Raw genomic sequence first — 13,161 nt, 5'->3', positions numbered from 1 at the left:
GGTGGGGGCCGTGGTCTGCCCCGCCTCCACGCTTCCCTCTCTGGGCGCCAGGGGTCGCTCCGCCAGCCCCCCCCCCACCCCCGCCCCCCGGCCTCTTAGAGCGGCTCCCGCCGCGTCGCGGCTCACACCACCCGCACTGCCGCTCCGGGAGGGAGGGGAGGAAGGTTAGGGACGCAGAGAGGGAGAGCGCTAGCTGGAGAGAGACGCGGGGCCAGGGCTTCAGCAAGGGCTGGGGCCGCGGCTAGGGTAGAAAGGTGGGTCAAGGCTCGCCAAGAGCCAGAGCGCAAACCTGCGAGGAGGTCGCGTCCGGTGGGCGCCACCCGCGGCGCAGAGCCCCGGACGTCCAGAGCGCGGAGAGTAGTCCCATCTCCGGCCGGGAGCTATCCGTCTGGGTAGCCGGGGACCTAGGCGCCGTCATCCTCGAGAAAGCAGCTGTCCGGAGGGCAGGCATCCTAGATCCGTAAGAAACCAGCCGTCCGAGAAGCCACCGATTTCAGGCGCCCGGGGACGTTAGACTGAACGAGAGGGTAATAGAGGACCACGGACTCTGAACTGTCTGGAGCTGTCCCTGGTCCAACCAACGGGGGGGACCTCCGCCTTGACGGAAGGTTTGGGGAACGGCAGCACTGAGGCGGGAGCCCACAGGGGCGGGGGGGCCGGGCGCAGCCGTCGGGGGTATCCCGACCCAGGCCCGAGCCCGGTCACCACCTCTGGGGCCCGCGGAAAGCCCCGGGCCTCCGCCACCATTGCACCCAAGAGTGAGGAGGATCTGCTGGCCCTGGCCGCGTTGCGGCTGAGCCGCCGCAAGAGGGTGGCGGGCGCGGCCGTCGGGGTGGCCATGGTGCTGCTGTTGCTGGTGGCCATTCCGCTGCTAGTGCACAGCTCCCGCGGGCCGGCGCACTACGAGATGCTGGGTCGTTGCCGCATGGTGTGCGACCCCCACGGGCCGCGAGGCCCAGGACCCGACGGCGCGCCTGCCTCCGTACCCCCCTTCCCTCAGGGCGCCAAGGGAGAGGTGGGCCGGCGCGGGAAGGCAGGTCTGCGAGGGCCCCCGGGACCACCAGGTCCCAGAGGACCTCCAGGAGAGCCGGGCAGGCCAGGTCTCCCGGGCCCTCCAGGCCCAGGCCCCGGCGGGGTGGCGCCCCCTGCCGGCTACGTGCCTCGAATTGCCTTCTATGCTGGCCTGCGGCGGCCACACGAGGGTTACGAAGTGCTGCGCTTCGACGACGTGGTGACCAACGTGGGCAACGCTTACGAGGCAGCCAGTGGCAAGTTCACCTGCCCCATGCCGGGTGTCTACTTCTTCGCTTACCATGTGCTTATGCGCGGCGGTGACGGCACCAGCATGTGGGCGGACTTGATGAAGAATGGACAGGTGAGCTGCCCCTCTCCCACCCAGCCCCGGACAGGGTAGCTTTCTAATTCTCCCTGCATTCATTACGCAACCCGAACCTCTTCCTCAAACACCGTCACTAAATCCAAGAAGGCCACGTTGCCAAGAACTTAGAAATCGCTTCATTTAGTCCAAAAGGAATTGGGGGGTCAGAGAAAGAAAACGACCTGCCCAGGGTCTCATGGGGCGTTAGGAATGGTGTTAGAATTAAAACTCAGAGCCTCACACTCCAACTATAGGCAACTATACACCAAACCTCTTTGGTATCTCACCCTGCCTCTTAGCCTCTTTTCTCCTGTCTTGGGCAGCCCTCCTGGCCTTTGGGTTACCCAGCCACTTGATGGGCGAGTTACCGGAGTCTGGCTCCTTTGATTTAGAATGGAATCCGGGTATCACGCCGTGGGCAGTTGGTAGCTGTTCCCGTGTGGGGGGCATTAAGCTTGGATTTTCAAGGATAAGGTAAAAAAAGAAAGAAAACACTGTCTCATTTTCCAGGCAACTCTATTACTAGTCCCAGGGCCTGAGGTCAATTCTAGAGTGGGCCTTACCCTCAGCTAATACTGAGTCCGTAGGCAGATGTGGAAAATGAGGCAGCACAGGGGCCAGCCAGGCGGCTTGCAGGAACGAATTTGGGAGAAGGAAAGAGGCAAAGGACAGATAAAGCAGAAGCCTTGGACCCTGGCCTGGTCCCTGCTCCTGTGGTCGGAGTCGGAGTCACTGCTGCCTTAGCTTGGAAGAAAAGTCCCAAAGACTCAGCTCAAGGTCTAGGACACGCTTAGGGGGAGCCAGAGGCCACAGGGGTGGGGCTGGGGAAAATGTGCCTGGGCCGCGCAAGCCGCAGGGTGTAAGGTTAGGGCTGAGCTGTGACCTCCGAATGCCCTGTGCGCGATGGGGTGATTTGACCGTGGCGCATCAGGCCTTCTTATCCCACCTGTCCGAACCCCAGGTCTTGCTACCGCTGCAGCACCCTTCCGCTCCAAGAACCGAAGGCACTACACTGAGGTCTCCTCCCAGCAGGGCCGCCCCAGGAACCCAGGGAAAGGGAGTGAGAGTGTACGTGTGTAAGACTGTAGCGCGTGTGTGCGTGATGCAAGTGTGTCTGTGGGTGCGGGGTGCGAAGGTGTGAGAGTAGAGCGGTGTCTGCTTGCCTGTGGCACTGAGTAGGTGCGTGTGGTCTGTGCGGGGTGTCTGTGAGGGGTGGAGGGGGTGAGTGTGTATCTAGAGTGTGTCGGTTCCCGAGGGGGCGGGGGCCGCGCGGCTCCCACTCTGTATTCCGCGGTGCGGGCGCTGCGGCTTTGGGGACGGTAAATAGTGATTAGAATAATGATGAATAATTAATCAGTTAATAACCAGCCCCCGCGGGACAGGAAGAGGGGGGCTGGGGAGGGGGCTGGCTGCGACGCTGAGGCGACGTGCAGCAGCGAGGCCAGAGGGGAAGAGGCGCTATCTGTTGGGGCAGAAGACGACCCCCACGTCGGGGCGCCCGCGGGCACTAGGAGGGACAATCTAGGAGGGGCGAGAATACATCATGGCACCTTCCCACGGCCTGCACCCTTGCTTGCACACGCACAGACACACCTGTGCCCTATCTCTGGGGGAAGGGAGCACAAGTTTAGAGGTCCGAGTGGGTTCAGAATCTTAGAAATTATCCTACAGTCTAATTTTATTTTTAAAATAATAATAATAGCAAAACCTATATAGCGTTTTCTTTGTGCAAAGCACTGTTCTGTAACACACTTCACACGTAGTAACTCATTTAATCCTAACAACCTGAGGAGGTAGGTTCTATTACTACCTCCTACCTTACAGCTCAAATTAAGGACCAGAGAAGGCGTGAAACTTGCCCGAGTCCCAGCAGCTAGTGAATGGCAGTGCCTGCGAAGCACCTTGTCCTTCCCAAACCCTGCAGCCTGCTACCCTCGCGCCACCTTCACAGGCCCAGCTGCATCTCCTCCGCCGACCCCTCCTCACCCCAGCTCCACACAGGGCGTGAGTGGGTGGTTCTGTTCCCCCTCGCTAGGTCCGGGCCAGCGCCATTGCTCAGGACGCGGACCAGAACTACGACTACGCCAGCAACAGCGTCATCCTGCACCTGGACGTGGGAGATGAAGTTTTCATCAAGCTGGACGGCGGGAAGGTGCACGGCGGTAACACCAACAAGTACAGCACCTTCTCTGGCTTCATCATCTACCCGGACTGAGTCGGGCCCCATCCCCCGCCCCCCCCCTCCCCTCCTCACCCACCTTCAGCTTGCCCCACCCAAGGCGCCACCCCATCCTTTGAGAGACTGGGGGTGGGGCGGACCCTCCCCCTCCCGGAGGTGGCCTTTAATGGGCGGACTCTTGGTGCTCCGGGGTATAACTAAGTGGCTGGGGAGCTGAGGAAACCGGCCGGAGGAGCAGAGCGGCTCTGGAAGGGACCACCAGCATCCGTGCACACGCCTGTGAAAGCCGGGGCAGGAGCAGGGCGCAGGTCGTGGCCCTCTCTTCTGTCGGGAGCTAGGAAACAGTTTCACTAACTGCAGCACAGAGGCACGGAAAGCAGAAAACAGAAGGGAAGCCCTGGCTTTTGGGGAGGGAGAGAACAGAAACAGAAGGAGCCCTTCTAGGCGGGAGGAGAGGAGACATTAGGGCGGGTAGGCGCTGGTCCTCTGTCATGACAACTTCACTGCCATCCCCTCCTCCCCTCATCTCCATTTTCAGGCTTCAGGCTCTAGCCTTGGCAGCCTCCCTGTGAACTGGAGGAACCAGTGAATTCTTTCCTAGCATTTAAAACTCATCCTGCAGTCCCCATTTCACCCCCATCGGGGTTAGGCCCTGGGGCTACAGCTGCTGTTGCCTCTTCCAATAAAGTGAAGTGGGAGAATGTGTGTGCCTCTTAACTTGGTGCACAGAGTGGGGGAAAGTGGCTGACCCTTTCCTCACTCCTCTCAAGGACCCCTACCCTATCACTCTCTGCCAGAGGCAAAGGTTGCATTATTCCTGGCAAGGCCTGCCTCTGGGGAAGCAGAGGAGGGGAGTAGCCCAGGGTTTCTACTCTGATATGGGGAAGGGTATCAGCTTCAGGAGAGCTTTGAGGCCTTACACTGTAGGGAGACACCAACCAGAGTGACACTAACAAGGGAGGATTCCCGAGATATGGGTCTGGTGCTTCTGTTTTCTGCTGATGCAGGGGGAGAGTTCTAGGGAACTCCAGGTGATGAAGGAGTTGCTGACGGCTCCTGGGAGTGGCCAAGATCTCAGGGAGCAAGGAGGAAAGCAGCTCCCCAAAGGCTCACATTCGCGCCCCCCCCCCAAAAAAAAACACTCACTCATAGTGCTTGCTGGGAGGGTGGGGTGGGCAGCAGTGGGATGACTTGGACAGCTTCTAGGTGAGGGAGCCTGGGGAAGCCTGAGAACCCAGGGCTGGCCTCCAAGCTGGAGGACACTGCCCCCATGTGGACAAGTGAGGAGCAACAGCAGTAGCTGGCCTAGGTAGGACCAGAGGAAAACAGACATTTGGACATTTTAGAAACTTTATTGAAGGACAAAAGGGTGTCAGCTCCCAGTCCATGGTGTGGAAAATAAATAAGGGTTAAAAGGAAGGTACAAGTCAGGACAGGAGTGGGTGGAGGCGTATGCCTCATGACGGAGAGTCCTGTGGGGCAGCAGAACCGACTGGAATAAAACACTGGGGAGAGAGAAGACCTCGTCACAGCCCAGCCGTCCTTGAACTGTAACCAGCTCTTCCCCCTGACCTCTTTAAAGGAGCCGAGGATGGCCCCCTGCCCCACTGCCTACTTCCCAACAGGCATAGCTGGCTGTGGACCGGAGGCTCACCAGGGCATCCTGCCGTTCGAGCAATGTGGCCACAGGGTTGGTGCAGACCCGGGTGAGGCCTGAGGGAGGGGCTCGGCTGGTGTAGAAGGCACACTCGTCGTCCAGGCGGACCTCGTGGAAGTGGTGGATGGCGGTCAGACATGCTTTGAGGCGCTGCCTCAGGGCCAGGGTTCGAGGGGCCAGATTGCTGGGGCCTGAGGGCCAGAGGCCACAGAGAGATCAGGGCAGACTCTGGAGTCCTAGACTCCCACCATATACTGCCCTTTCCCACTCCCCGACCAAGGGCCAAGCCAATTCGGAGCACAGGGCTGAAGGCGCAGCCCCCCACTTCTTCCTGCGGGAGAGCCAGACTGGGGCAAGGTAGGTAGGGGAAAGAAAGCGTAGGATCACCTGGTGCAGGGCAGGCCCTGCTCCCAGCGAGAGATGAGGACCTCCTTTGTTCACAACCCCTTCCAACCAACTCCTTACCTGCCTGGCCTGTTGGGGGCTTCAGAGACTGGAGTGAGTGGATAGGGGGGCTGGCACAAAGTGGGCGTTGGGAGGAGAAGGTCAGGCTGGTGGTCGCTGGAGCCCACTGACTGCAGCAGGGCCATGGGCTGGACTCTGGACTTCTGGGTTCCAGGGAGCAGGCCTCTGATACCCCAGGCTCTACCCTAGGGGAGGGCTCTGGGAGTCCTCTCTGCCCCTGGGGGCAGGCCTGAAGGGGTCCAGGCTCTCCCAGAGGGCAGGGCTCTGATGCCTCAGGCTGTTCCTGGGTGGAGAGCTCTGATATTTCAGGCCCCCTCCTGTGGTAGGACTCTGGGGTCCCTGGTTCTGCTGGAGGGCAGGGCAGAGATACCTCGGGCTCTGCTCCAGGGCAGGGCTCTGGTTCCCCACACCCCTCTGGAAGGTAGGGTTTTGGCAGCCCAGAGTGCTGTAACATTCCAGAAAGATGAAAAGCCCCAGATTTATTCTCTGGGACATTCAGAGTTCTAGAAATCTCAGCCAGCAGGGGCTGAAGTTCAACCATATCCAGAGAGGAGCCTCCATTAAGGGGGGCACACTTGCCCTCCGCCAGCCCCTCTACCTCCTGTCGCAAAAGCTGTTGCAGGATACCGATGCGCTGTGGGTGGGAGAGTGTGATGTCAAGAAGTGGGTGCAAGTCTTGTACCCACACTGTCCTATTTCCATGCCCCGCCCCCCCCCCGCCCCCCCCGCCCATTTCTCGCTTTCCCAGCCCTGTCACTGCCCATCAGGCATCAAAGCTGTTGCCCACACCAGCCCACCTGCATCTTCATCTCCTGGAGGTTGGGGGTTCTACTGCAGTGGGGTCCATAAGGAGTTGACACAGGTGGCTTCCCAGGACCCTCCTGCAACCTTATACAACTCTCCTGGTCAAATAACCGGACTGCAATCTGCTCCTGCCACATGGGAGGAGAGGGGCCATATGAGGAAGCCAGCTGGAGTAGGAGGAAGACTAGTTTGAGTCCCACCCTCATGAGGAAGGGATCAGGTCCTTAACTGAGTGGCCCTAGACTTGGATTAGGAGGGGCAGCAGAGAAGCAGGGAGAGCTGGAGAGTTAGGCAGCTTTTCCAAAGAGCCCACCTGCTTCAAAACTGCTGGGCCTCAGGCCAACAGGACAGAGCGAGGAATCTCAGCATGGGAAGGTTTCAGATACTTACCCAGGGCAGGGCAGGCTCTTCGGGGCAAGGCTGAGGGGAGAGGCCACTCAACCATTGGGCCTGGGACAGAAGTGAGATGCCATGACTTTCCCTGTACCCATCCATCCCCTTCCTCCCCCAGCCCTGGCCTATGCCAGCTACCTCCCCTGCCCTCTCTTACCTGCTGAACTCTGGGGGCCGATGAGAGGGGTGTGAACTGGGTTTTGGGGCGGATGGCGAGACGCCGCAACACTGAATATGAGGTCTGGGGAGAGATGGGGGTGGCTGAGCAGGGACAAAACCGAGACCTAGCAGGGATCCCAGCCGGACTGTTCGGCCCCTGCCCAGCCCCCAGGAGTTGTGGATACAAACTGGAGCTGAGGGGCCAGGGGAAGGTACACGTTGAGCCCGTCCAAAGGGTGATGGCCGGGTGATGGCAGGTGGCATCACTTGGCCAGGGGAGCGCATCAGGCAGGAGTCACGGCCGTCCTGTGGAGAACGAGGTGGAAGAGTGATCCCTCCCGCTCGGCACTGCTCTTTCTTGTCCTCACTTCAGCAGCCAGTGTGATTCTTTTAAGATCTAATCAAATCATGTCCCTCCCTTGTTCATCCCCCCTCCCCATGGCTTTGCACTCATTCCAAGTAATAGCCAAAATCTTACACTGGTTTATAAATCCTTACCCAACCTGATCCTGTCATTGCTCTAACCTCTCACTTCCTTTCCTTCTTACTCTGCTTCAGCCTCGCTTTTTTGCTGATCCTTAAACACACCAGGTACATGCCATCTCTGCACCTGCAGTTCTTGTGGCCTGGAACGTTCTTCCCCCAGATTATCTACGTGGCTCACTCCCTCAACTCTTTCTGCTCTTCACTTAGCCGCACCTCAGTGAGAGTCCCCTGACCGATCTACCTGAAACTACAATACCAATCACCCCCTTCCACTTCTCCTTCCCTTTCAGTGCCTTACTTTCTTTTTTTTAAACAGATAACTTATCACCATCTGACCTACCATATATTTTACGCATGTGTTTATTTTTTGTCTCCCTCTTCTAGAATGTGAACTTATTTCCTACTGTATATCCAGAACCTAGAACATTGCTTGGCACACAGTAGCTGGTCAATAAACCCTTGTGGAGTGAATGAATGAACGAACTCTCAGATCTGTCTTTCTCTCAGCACTGATCTGATGGTGATACAAATGTATACCAGACTGTGACCTCTCACTTGCAGGCCCCGGACACCTGGTAAACAGAGGCCAGTACCACTCTGGAGAGGGCTTGGGTCCATCTGGGGCAAACCAGGACCCAGTTAACATGCTGAGATCCAGGCTGGGACTGCCTGGCTCTACCCATAATCCTCAGCGCCGCTGCTGCTGGGGAATCCCCCCATGCATCTCCTCTGTGACCTTCCCCCAGCACAGAGGAGGAAGGTCCCAGCTCACCTTGGTGTGTGTTATCTCTCGGGTTTCTTTTAATGGTACTCGCTGAGCCAGACCGAGGGGGCCCCCTCCTCTTTCATCTGAGTGAGTGACAACTTCATATTCTCCTTCAGGGAGAGAGGAAGCTAGGAGGAAATAGGAAATTTGCTGCAGTGTCTGGAACACACATCAAAGTCTGGCACAGGGCTTTGCAACCCTAGTCGGAGGTTGCAACCTCCGAATAGGGTATGCCAGTTTGACAGCCCCCACTGCACCATCAGGGGTGGGGACCCATCCAGCATCCCTTTGAAGCCCAGCACTATTCCAGTAGTAAATCATTAATCTGAATACCCTGAGTGGGCTAGGGGTGTGGTGATGGCTCTTAGGGGCTGAGGACAGAACAGTGAGTGGAAGGTAAATCCTACAGGAAGTGGCAGAGAGAGGGTAGAAATGGGGACCACCTCCTCTGACACAAGTGCAACTGGGCCAACCTCTGGCCTATCAAGAAGATCTCTTCCTCTCTGTCTCCTTCTGATCTGGCCTTCCCGCCACAGCCTGCTGAGCCTTCTCTTGTTTTGCTCCCTACAAGCAGCTCCCCTGTCCCTGTTGTCTCCCCATGGCCAGACACACTCACCAGGCTGGACAAGGGTCTCCAGAAGCAATCCTGAGGCCTGGCTCACTGAAGTCCTGATGACAACAAGGACAGCAGCTAGCAGTCACTGAGTACCAAGTATGAGCTGGGCACTGTGCTAAGTGCTTTACAAACATCACCTCATTTAATTCTCACGATAACCTCAAATGATAATACAAACATTATCCTCATTTGACAGATTAAAGAAACTGAAGTGGGAATTCCCTGGCAGTCCAGTGGTTAGGGCTCTGTGCTTTCACTGCCGAGGGCCTGGGTTCAATCCCTGGTTGGGGAACTAAGATCCCACAGTCCACGCAGTGGCACAGCCAAAAAAAAAAAAAGAAACTGGAGCTCGGAGGGTAAGGCAAGCTTGCACAAATCATAAGTACTAAGAGTCGGGAATCAAACCCAAATCCCATTTATTGCCACGGTCTATGCTCTAGCCACTAAACAAAAGAGATGGCACCTCTCAGTTCTGTCCCCTTCTTCCCCCACAACCTGAAGAAACTGATGTCATATTGAGGCCTGGCTATGAAGGCCTGACCCCTATTGCAAGGGCTCACCCTGAGCACTCACAGATTTCCCCCTTCCGCCCCGGGTTGGTGGGAAGTCCTAAAGCTACTGGAAGGCCCCAGCTCTGAGGGACCCCTGTATCAGACATTGAATCATTCTTTTCCAAATGACCCTCTCCTCACTTGCTGTTGCCACCTGTCTCTCTTCTTAGCTCCTGGATTCGGGGAGGAGCGGAGGGGTGAGAGGAAGGTCCTGAAGGTGGAATCTGAGCCATAGGAGCAAGAGAAAAAACAGAGTCAGAGGTAGGTCTCAAACCTTCAGGCTTCACCAAGAGCCCCATCGGCCTCCATACCAACCCTCTGGCTCATCATGAGGTACCTTCCCTCCTAAGGCCCAGCTCTGTCCTTGGAAGGAGTTCCCAGAAGCACTGAGTATCAGCCCCTCAAGGGCACTCACCAGAGCCTCTAGCCTCTGGGGACACAAGGTCCGGCCTCGAGGTCCTGGTCCCTCCAGCCTTGAGAAACAGGAAGCCCTGGCAGGGTCCAGTCGGTGGGTGGGGGTTCTGGGAGCCAAATATGCAGAGGCCCGGGCATCCTAGGACCCCAAGAGAGGCTATCAGTACAGGCTCAGGATTGCCTCCTCAGCCTACTCCAGCCTGATCTCCTCCTATCCCGGCTCATTACCTGGCCCCTCCGGATGGTGCCTCCCTGGTTCCCTCGAACCAGTACTCTCTGAGCCAGACTGGGCTGGCGCCCCAGGCGACAGCTCTTCACCCCCTCACCAGACAGGATGGTGGCCAGGGCTGCAGGGTCAGCCACAAACTCTATGGTCCCTGGAGCCTCTGCAAGGGAAGAAGAGAAGGAAAGGTGAGAAGGAACAGGAAGCGGGGAGGCTGAGGGGCCAGGGAGCCTAGCAGAGTCACCCTGAGGTGCAAGAGTGAGCCGAAGAGACTCATATAACTGAACTCAGCTCACCAAACGTTCATAGGGCTTTACTCTGTGTAAGACACTATTCTAGGCACTGACACCCTGAGATAAATAAGACAAAGCCCCCATACTCAGGAAAGTTATCATCAAACTATAGAGAGGTAACAGACTCAAGTCAAAGTATGGACATGTTATAAAAGAAGTACAGCAAAGCATTCGAACACAGAGCAATTCATTGTGACTGTGAGAGGCGGAAAAGGCTTTAGAAGAGATGACACTTTGCTGAAGAAAGCAAAGGGCTTCTAAGAGCAAAGAGCTTTCCAGGAGCAGGGACTAGGAATTATAGTAAGCAGGAGACCCAGGGACTGCAAAGCCCCCAAACCCCACTGCCACCAACCCATTCTCCTACCCAGCCAAGGAAACTGTTTTCAAGCCTCCAACAGGTACCTTTCTGGAGAGGGGGCCTAGCTCCCACATTTTGTCTCCCAGGGCTAGGCCTGAGCTCCTCCAAGGGGTTCCGAAGCTGAGTACTCCCCACCAATCTCTCCGATTGCTCTGTTTGACGTGTGGCTTTCGGCCTGGGGCCTGCTGAGTCAACGAGGGGACGTTGACTACTGAGCTTCTGCACCAGTCTCTGGGGGAAGAGAGAACAAAAAGCTGGGGCTCAGCGTCGGGGTGCATTGCTGGTGTGTGCTGCCTCCTTGTAGCTACTGTCTTCACCCCCCACGCCCCTCTTACCCTTGGATCTTGGTTCTCCTGGTCCAGGGCGCTGGGTTTGACTGTGGGGAGAGGCGGGCGTCTCTGAGAGCGAACGGGAATCTTGCTGGGGGTGGGAGATACACCCCGGAGTAGAGGATCCTTCGTGGCTTGGAGGGTAGTCATGACGACTACAACTGAGACGGAGAAGAAGGCAGGATCAGGGATCAAAGGTCAGCCAGTTCGGGGCTTCGGTCCTGACATCCCTGATACTCCCACCTCCACCCAAATCCATGCGCCCAGAGGACCCGGCGCCTGCAAGGCCTCTTTTCTGGGTGTCTCCTCCTAACACTCTGAGCCTATTCTTTAGCCCCAGGACCCCGAACTGCTTCTCCTCCCTACGAGCCCCCGCAGCCCTCATTCCCTCCAAGATCCCGGTGCCGCACCTCCCCAGGAACTCCTCAGGGTCGCCCCCACTTTCTTCGCTTTTTCCCCGGACTCTTTCGGCTTCTGCTGCAGATACTTCCCCAGTTTGTAAAATACGCCAAGCTCCTGATTGGCTCGTCTGCGCTCCTGCTGAGGCGCGTGTCACAGGATTCAGCTGTCCAATCCGCAGGCTTCGGAGGCGGGGCCAAAAGAAGGACTAGTTGTCGAGCCTCTTTCTGGCCAGGAAAGAAACTGACCCGACTCAACCAGCCAATCCGAGAGCGGAGCGCGGGGTGGAAGAAGAAGGAGGAGACCTTTCTGAGGCCGGCGAAGGCGTGGGCTCGGAGTGTGGGCGACAACGGGCGCCGGGTACTCTCGCGAGGTCTCGGGACTGGTGTGGGAAGGACCAGTCTCGCGGCATTGTGGGAAGGGCTGGCCTCCTGAATGAGGATAACTGACGGAGTTGGAGGCTGGCCCGAACCACTGACCCGACTCTGATGAGTTCGGCGTCAAGCTGTGGGGACTCCGCTCCAGACCCATTGTAGGAAACGTCTGTACGTTGTGCCTAGGCCGAGGAACTGCCTCCAAACGGGCGGAGAGGGATGGAAAAAATTGAACTGAGGCTAACAATAAAAAAAATAAAAAGAAACAATCGTTTTTTCGCTCCAGCTTTATGAATGTGGTGAGGTGTGGTCTCCATCTCACAGATAAGAAAACAAGACTCAAAACAGTGACATTGAAACTCAACAGGCCTGGAGGACTGGGGAGAGTTGTGGCCTGTTGTTGGCAGGCAGGGGTGTGAAAATGAGGGAACCTAGAACACTCTGGTTAGAATGGAAGGGGTTAACCTCTAATGGGAAATGGGCGATGGTTTCAAGTGTAAAGGACTCTGATAGGTTCTCTCCCTGACTCGTGCTTCCTATTATACAAGCCAGGAGCCTAGGAGTTATTCTTGAATTCCTCTTTCCCTCCCCTTCCAATTTCTCCTTCACACCTTTTCATTATCTTTGGATTTCATTTACCTTCTTCCTCTTCATTATCTCCACGCTAATCTCACCTAGAGGATTGCAAAAGCCTCCCACCCTCCATTCTCTCCTGCTCTCCACAATAATCCATTCACCATATAGCAGCTAGAGTAATCTTTCCAAAATGCAAATCTGGTCATGTTACCACTGTGCCTTGACCTCTCCCCACTCAAACTCCCCATCTTGTACCACTTTCCCCCTTGTTCTCTGCTTTTCAACTCCATTGCCACTTCCAATCCCTGAAATTTGTCATGTTCCTTCTAGTCTCTCTGTCTGGAATACCTTCCACTTTGCCTATTCATGCCTCCAAATGGATGTTCGCTGTTACTTTCTTGTAGAGTCCTTCCTTGAACCCCTCTACTCACAACCCACCCTAATCTAAGAAAAGTTTCCTTAGTTGTGTGCTCTCAAAGAACAGTGTTTCCTCAGAGCATGTATCTCAGTTGGTAATTGTATATTCACCAATGTGAACCTAATATATCATGTTTATTAAACCTGATCTCTCCTGCTAGACCTCCATGAAGGTGGTGACCTTTTATTTTTGGCTTACATTATATTTTCAATGCCTTGCATTGTGCCTGCCTGTAAGGGTGTTCACTATTTGTTGAATGAGTCAATGGATGAATGAATGATTGATCAAATGAATACCTGGAGAGATAGGGAAGACCTCCAAAA

General features: G+C 56.3%; 2 protein-coding genes across 2 annotated transcripts; one reads left to right on the top strand and one right to left on the bottom strand.

The window, feature by feature from the left end:
* The first annotated feature begins 838 nt into the window (after positions 1-838).
* C1QL4 (complement C1q like 4) lies at positions 839-3,593 on the top strand. The gene is made up of 2 exons (XM_036867215.1): positions 839-1,375; positions 3,414-3,593. Exons 1-2 carry the CDS (start codon positions 839-841, stop codon positions 3,591-3,593), a joined length of 717 nt encoding a protein of 238 aa, XP_036723110.1.
* Positions 3,594-4,893: 1,300 nt separating this feature from the next.
* On the bottom strand, positions 4,894-11,568 carry LOC118901562 (trophinin associated protein). Its single transcript, XM_036864781.1, has 15 exons — positions 11,482-11,568; positions 11,078-11,232; positions 10,787-10,973; positions 10,097-10,254; positions 9,870-10,007; positions 9,596-9,678; positions 8,904-8,956; positions 8,294-8,415; positions 7,225-7,341; positions 7,034-7,117; positions 6,874-6,933; positions 6,477-6,611; positions 5,680-6,313; positions 5,212-5,405; positions 4,894-5,062 (listed from the first exon to the last, which is right to left on the bottom strand). The coding sequence occupies exons 2-15, from the start codon at positions 11,219-11,221 to the stop codon at positions 5,015-5,017; spliced, it is 2,157 nt and encodes a 718-aa protein (XP_036720676.1). The 5' UTR covers positions 11,222-11,232; positions 11,482-11,568; the 3' UTR covers positions 4,894-5,014.
* Between the last annotated feature and the right edge of the window lie 1,593 nt (positions 11,569-13,161).

The sequence above is a fragment of the Balaenoptera musculus genome, chromosome 10, assembly GCF_009873245.2.
Source record: "Balaenoptera musculus isolate JJ_BM4_2016_0621 chromosome 10, mBalMus1.pri.v3, whole genome shotgun sequence".
Classification (NCBI taxonomy): Eukaryota; Metazoa; Chordata; class Mammalia; order Artiodactyla; family Balaenopteridae; genus Balaenoptera; species Balaenoptera musculus.
The sequence above is the reverse complement of the archived record's forward strand: the minus strand, read 5'-3'. Positions and strand labels throughout refer to the sequence as shown.

Excerpts from the sequence above, each read along its gene's own strand:
- C1QL4 (XM_036867215.1), top strand. The coding sequence starts at position 839 with ATGGTGCTGCTGTTGCTGGTGGCCATTCCGCTGCTAGTGCACAGCTCC. Across the intron at positions 1,376-3,413 it reads ACTTGATGAAGAATGGACAG|GTCCGGGCCAGCGCCATTGC; the intron begins GTGAGCTGCCCC and ends CCCCCTCGCTAG.
- LOC118901562 (XM_036864781.1), bottom strand. The coding sequence starts at position 11,221 with ATGACTACCCTCCAAGCCACGAAGGATCCTCTACTCCGGGGTGTATCT. Across the intron at positions 6,314-6,476 it reads TCCAGGAGATGAAGATGCAG|CGCATCGGTATCCTGCAACA; the intron begins GTGGGCTGGTGT and ends TCCCACCCACAG. Across the intron at positions 5,063-5,211 it reads TCGAACGGCAGGATGCCCTG|TGTTTTATTCCAGTCGGTTC; the intron begins GTGAGCCTCCGG and ends CTCTCTCCCCAG.